This window comes from Colobus angolensis, unplaced genomic scaffold (assembly GCF_000951035.1).
Source record: "Colobus angolensis palliatus isolate OR3802 unplaced genomic scaffold, Cang.pa_1.0 Scaffold7, whole genome shotgun sequence".
In the NCBI taxonomy this organism is placed as follows: Eukaryota; Metazoa; Chordata; class Mammalia; order Primates; family Cercopithecidae; genus Colobus; species Colobus angolensis.
The window spans coordinates 267,822-274,149 of NW_012120709.1; the positions used below are offsets into that span (position 1 = coordinate 267,822).

The 6,328-nt window shown below is 45.6% G+C and overlaps 1 protein-coding gene across 2 annotated transcripts in view; it reads left to right on the forward strand.

Moving 5' to 3' along the window:
* Window positions 1–6,328, forward strand: part of PANX1 (pannexin 1) — a 57,082-nt gene that overhangs the window by 28,289 nt on the left and 22,465 nt on the right. For both annotated transcript variants that reach the window (XM_011926562.1, XM_011926563.1), the window contains exon 2: window positions 4,799–4,938. In XM_011926562.1, the coding sequence (XP_011781952.1) occupies window positions 4,799–4,938 (140 nt within the window). The remainder of the gene's footprint in view (window positions 1–4,798; window positions 4,939–6,328) is intronic.

The window sequence follows — 6,328 nt, forward strand, 5'->3', positions numbered from 1 at the left end:
CTAGAACTTAAAGTATAATAAAAAATAAAATAAAATAATATAAAATAAAATAAAGTGGGGGTAAAAGTACACAGCAAGGGTTAGTTCTCTTCTCCTCCTACCTAACCCCATGTTAGTAATACATGAGAATGAAAGCAAGCATATTAAAAGAGAGGAACAAAAAAAAATGGGGGCATAGATCATAGCAAAAGTAAGCCAAAGCCCTCCGCTGAAGTGGAACAAGAATGGGGAAGCATCCTGCTGTGGTGTCTTTGAGAAACCTCTGGCTTGCTTACCCCTGCCCCAGTCCTATTTCTCTTTAGGCTATGTTACTCTCTAATCAGCTATAGGTACAGGTCTATGCTATACCAAGAGCCACCTGCGCTGCTGCTCAGGCAGAAGGTGTGACCAGTACCCTAGGCTCCAGGTCAAGGCACCTGGAGGAGGGTGGATGGGGAGATGTCTGTGGCATGGATTGCTTATTTAGTGGATGTTGTGGCTACTTCCTCTGGGCCTTGTGAGCACACGTTTTCTCCTGGTGATCTTTTATTATATTTGGCCAGACGCACATAAATGTAAAGCCCACAGCTGCCTCTGCACTCTCAACCAAGTGGAAGTAGTATTTGTTGTTCTTGGCATAAACCTGACACTCCTTTCTTTCCTGTACAGTAATAAAAGGCAGTGCATATCTTGCAAAGTCTGTCCCCTAGAAATTGTAGCACACACTTGTTAAGCTGACACACCGTGGTAGACAGCATGGGGCTGTGGCTGGGAATCTCATGGGATTCTCTTTTCTCAGCTGTCAAGTTGGACAGTGATATCTTTGGGGGATACTTTAACATTAATTGAGATAGTGTTTATGATAGTACTTTGAAACTTTCAAAGCATCAGACAGATGTTACTTGGTACACGATGGTGCATGACGTTCAGAGACAGAGTATGTCTTGTCTGTAAAACCTTGAGCTAGTACTAGAGGAGATGGGACATATGTGGGTGTCTATGCAACATGGTTCAAAGTGATTATCTGCACATCTCTGATTTAAAGATGCGCAGAAAAGCGCTGTGGAAAGTCAGTGGGGAGGAAGCTTTGTGAAGTGGGTGATGCCTGAACAGCGCTTTGAAAGATGAGCCATTGAGGAAGGTAGTGTGTATGGGGCATTGACTTAACAAGCAGGTAATGGCGACAGGGCCTCCGGGCAGAGGGGATCACGTCAGGCATAGATCTGAGTGCATATCAGGCCTGTACAAGCCACAGCCTTCATTGAGTTGGATTGGAGCGTTGATTTGGATTTCTAACCCAGACAGTGGGGAACCACTGAAAAATGTTGAGCCCCAGGAGTGGCAAGATAGAACTGAGCTCTAGAGTGAATAACTTGGCAACAATTTAAACAGGTAGAGAAGGGAGAGACTGGAAGCCCTTCTGACTCAGAGACTACGTGGAAAACACACGAAGATCTAATGTGTTTACCTCTCAATATTATCTTGAAGAGTAAATGAGATAGAGGATATGGAAGTACATTTGAAAAAATGCATCCTGATGGTCCCTGTCCCAAGCTTCCTGGCCCCCTGGCAGCAGCTGATCACCCTAACCTGCTGCCTTTAGGTGCCTTTAGGCAGCCTGGGTGAAGGTGTGGGCCCAGAGCCCAGCTGTGCCGGTCCCCTGTACCCTCCTGCTTTGCCCCCCTCTTCACTCCTGCTCTTTTCTCCCCATTTGTTGCCTGCCCCTCCGTGGCTGGCTCCTGATGTCCTTGACTTTGTTTCCCATTTCTGGCCTGGGAATACCCAATACCTGGGGATTGGTGTGTTTCTTTTTCTAGGTATGCCCTTGACCCTTCCCAGGAAGCTCTCCCCTTCCCGGCCACTTGGAGGAACCACCTACTTAGACCACCCCCATTCCAACAAAGCCCTGGTCCCCAGGAGCTCCTCCAGCGTGGCCTTGTAGTGGTGACTGGCTTAGAGAGGAGTGCTGAGAGAAACTGGGAGTTGGATACAGATTTAAATGAATGCTGCTACCATTCACTAGCTTGGGAAGGGGATTACTGAACTACTTGGAGCTTTGGTTTACTCCAGGGGAAAAGGAAGATAATGATCTGTCTCTCCACTTGGTTGTGAGGCTTAAATGAGGTAATGATTTAAAGGGCTGGTTGGTGTCTAGTGAATATGAGTTGCCCACCGCCTTTTCTTCTGACTTTCCATTCCAGATGAAGACTTTTTATTAAGAGCGTCACGTGTTTCTGCCCTCCTCTCTCTGTTATATTTTCCTTCTTCCTCTTTTGCAAAAGCTTTGGTATAAAAAGTATAGTTATGGCCGGGCACGGTGGCTCACGCCTGTAATCCCAGCACTTTGGGAGCCCGAGGCGGGCGGATCACGAGGTCAGGAGATAGAGACCATCCTGGCTAACGTGGTGAAACCCCGTCTCCACTAAAAATACAAACAATTAGTTGGGCGTGGTGGCGGGCGCCTGTAGTCCCAGCTACTCGGGAGGCTGAGGCAGGAGAATGGTGTGAACCCGGGAGGCAGATCTTGCAGTGAGCCGGGATCGTGCCACTGCACTCTAGCCTGGGCAACAGAGCGAGACTCCATCTCAAAAAAAAAAAAAGGGTAGTTATTTCTGCTCCAGGAGTTTCTACCGCTGCCTTGACGGGGAGGTCCTCGAGATCCCAATATAGAACTTGAAGCACTCTTTCCTGTAGAAAGAATGTTAATAAATGTTGGATACTTGCATTGTGAGGACTTTGCCTAAGGAACATTCTGGGCCAGGCAGGCTTTTGTGAAATCATAACAGCATTATTCATTTTCATGAGTAAGTACTCGGACAGATGTTCCCAAGCAAGCAGCTTATCAACAACCTTACCAGAAACCATCCGATTATAACCTGAGGACTGCCTGTCCCCTTGGGTATTTGCTGTTGCCCTCACAAGCCTTGGTAGGTGGTTGGCTTAGGAAGCGTTTCACACTGATGCAGGAGCTGTGTGAGCTTAGCTCCAAGTCCTTTGCTGTCTGGACTACTCATTTTTTTTTTTTTTTAATAAAATCTCAGAACTTAAGTTTAATGGGATAAGAGAGTCAGAAGGGACCTTGAGATATCTTACCTGTCCCCCACTCATATTTAAGCCGTTCTTGAATGGCAACAACTACCTCTATATAGAACACTTGCTGATGTTTGTGACTTTTCATGATGATTTCCGGCAAAGGCTTTTGCTAAGAAGTCCTTTCTTGATGTCTGTGGGTGCACAAGTCCCGGATGGGGAAGAAGTGCTCAGGGCCTTGCCACATAACCACTCCTACCACAAGAATACACTCTCCTGACAACATCCCCACCACTTATGTCTTGTACCATGAGCATAAAGGCCACCCCCTCCCCAGGCAAAGATGAGTGTTGAGGCCTTTTATGTGCCAGGGATTAGGGAAGTCCAGCTCGGTATCTTTCCACTGTCCCTATCCCTGCTCCATAGGGTGGGAAGGGAGAATGGTAGGCACATCCCAGTCTTTAAGGCAATACGAGAATCCGCTTGTTACTTCATCTAGAAAAATGTAACACTAATTCAGCAACTTCTGGGAACCAGACACCCTAGCAAGTGCTGCAGCAAGTTTTTTTTTTTTTTTTTTTTTTGTAGTCACCACAACAAATCTGTAATGTGGATACACTATTAATGTCATTCTTATTTTAGAGATCCCAGGCTTTGGAAAGTTAGTGACTTACCAGCTGTGACTTACCCTGCTGAGAGTGGCAGAGTCCAATTTAAATATGACTCACGTCAGAGCCCAGTCACTGAGCACACTCCCAGGCTGTGTTGGATGTGGAAGAGAATGTGCCTGTCGTGGAGACTTAGCTCTGACCCCTATGCCTGTGACACACACACCCTTGAATGTGCCAGGTGGGGACAGGGGATCAGGGCTGGGCCAGGCAAGGCTTAGCGCCAACACCTGTGCTACTACTGGTGGGAACGGGAGGACACGGCTCTGCCTGAGCCTTACAATCCTATTGGTCAGTTTCCCGCCATGGCCTGTGTGTGTCAGGAGCACAAAGAGTCTTCCAAATGGTAGGTTTTACAGATGTGACAGTAGCATCTACAGAGAGATGTAGTCTTCAGTTTGCAGAAGAGAAAACCAAGTCCCAGAGTCCCTTCCCAGAAGAGTGAGTAAATGGCAGAGTCCTGACAGGACCCAGGTCTTCCCATTCTCCATCTAGCGCCCATCTGCTGTTGGGAGGTTTGCGGTCTTGAGCACTTCCCTTCCTGATGTAAACAACTTGGGCTGCAGTTTAGGCCTGTTTCTTCTTTAGTGTTAGAGGAGGTAGAAAACCACTGATTTCCCATCCAGTGTTCTATTACCAAATGTTCCCTTCAGCTTTCTCTTCCTCAGGCTAATAGTTCTTTGCTTCTTTGTTCTAAAAGAACTTTTTTTAGTCCAATTTTCTACATTCAGGTGCCTCACTGACCCTCCCACATAACCTTTCCTTTTTCTCAATCCTTACTCCAAACTAAACCACCTCTCTCCACGCTTGCCTCGTGCATTTTAGATCTGGGTCTTTTCCTGCTTCCTTTTTCTTTGTATGGTAGTTCTATTTCTTTTAAGAATTTTCCCCAACTGAGGCCAAGCTGCCATCATGACCAGTGTTGGCCAAAACCACTCTGCGATCTTTTGTTTTAATAAGAACTTGGGTGTTTATTTTTAGTTCTGTCCTAATGTCTCCACCTCCTGTCCTGGTGCCCCCTAACTTAGACAAAACTAAAAAACTAAAAACATGTGACATGGGGACAAGGGTCCAGGTAGCTGTGTTTTCATTCATTGGAAACTATCTGTTTTGCTTCTCAGGTACACAGATAAGCTGTTTCTCTCCAAGTTCTTTCTCCTGGCGTCAGGCTGCCTTTGTGGATTCATATTGCTGGGCTGCTGTTCAGCAGAAGAACTCACTGCAGAGCGATTCTGGAAACCTCCCACTGTGGCTGCATAAGGTAAAGGGAGACATTTCCAAATAGAAACTGTTTGCTTTATAGATAAGGAAACTAAGTCCCAGGGAGACTGCCAAAGACCACACAGATATTGTAGCCAACCAGGGCTGTATCGCGATGTAAAACTGTAGCACCTTATAGTCAAAAAGAACCTCTGAAATGACTTGGTGTAGGCACCGTCATTTAGCACAATGGGGGAACAGAAGTGTTCTTTGGGTTTTAGCTCTATAACAGCAGGCACCTTCTGGGTCTTGTCACCTTTATATCATAATGCTCAGCAGGATGTCTGACCCATAGTAGGTTCTTAGTACCTTTTGAGTGGCAGAGCTAGGATTCATGCATAGCTTCTCAGCTAGCGCCTTTTATACCACACACAGGGTCTCTTGCAGAAAGTAAGGACTGACCTAGAGTTCAGTTGCTTCTAGGTGATATGTTACTGGAGCGTCGAAAAGCCTAGTGATGAGGCCCTCTGGGGGTGTTGGCTGTATCACTGCTTTTGGAATGGATCCCTTTGCTTTTGATAGATCCAGATACTGCAGGGAAGGGGAGATTGCTACACAAGAGACACCAATGTCTGGGTTCCACTTCCCATAGAGAAGGGGTACAGTCAGGCGCTCTGTCGTCAGGGAAGTGGTGGTTTGTGCTTGCAGGTGGCAGGGGATGCGGCAAGGACTTTAGGCAGCAGTTGACAAATTTGTGCAGAAGAATGTTCTCTGAGTTATGAAGTGGTTGCATTAGGTCTTTTCTGTGATTATGAAAGTAGGACTTTGTTTCAGCCTGTCATTAATTTCAACCACTGTTTCTTTTGTCCATTGTGAAAACAAATAGAATATGTATCTTCTGGTATTCTTTTCTGCTGAAGAAAATACAGAATTTTAGCTTTCGAAAACCCAAAAGCCAAAGTTTGACTCTCTTCTGCTTTGACCTGCTGCCAGACACACCATCAGCATCCTTCCTCATAAAAGGAATGATTTAAGGGAGCTATGACTCAGGCTTGTTCTCCTTCTTGTTTGTTTACAGTTGACCCTTGAACAATATAGGGGTCAGGGGCACTGGCTCTCTGCAAAGTCACAAATTTGTGTGTAACATTTGACTCCCCCAAAACTTAACTACTGATAGTCTACTGTTGACTGGAAGCCTTACTAATAACAGAAACAGTCAATTAACACATACTTAATATGTTATGTGTATTATATACTGTATTCTTACAATAAAGTAAGCTAGAGAAAAGAAAATGTTATTAAGAATATTATAAGGAAAAGAAAATATATTTACAGTTGATGCAAAAGTAATCATGGGTTTTGCCATTAAAAGTAATTGCAGGGTGGGCGAGGTGGGCGGATCACCTGAAGTCAGGAGTTTGAGACCAGCCTGGCCAACATGGTAAAACCCC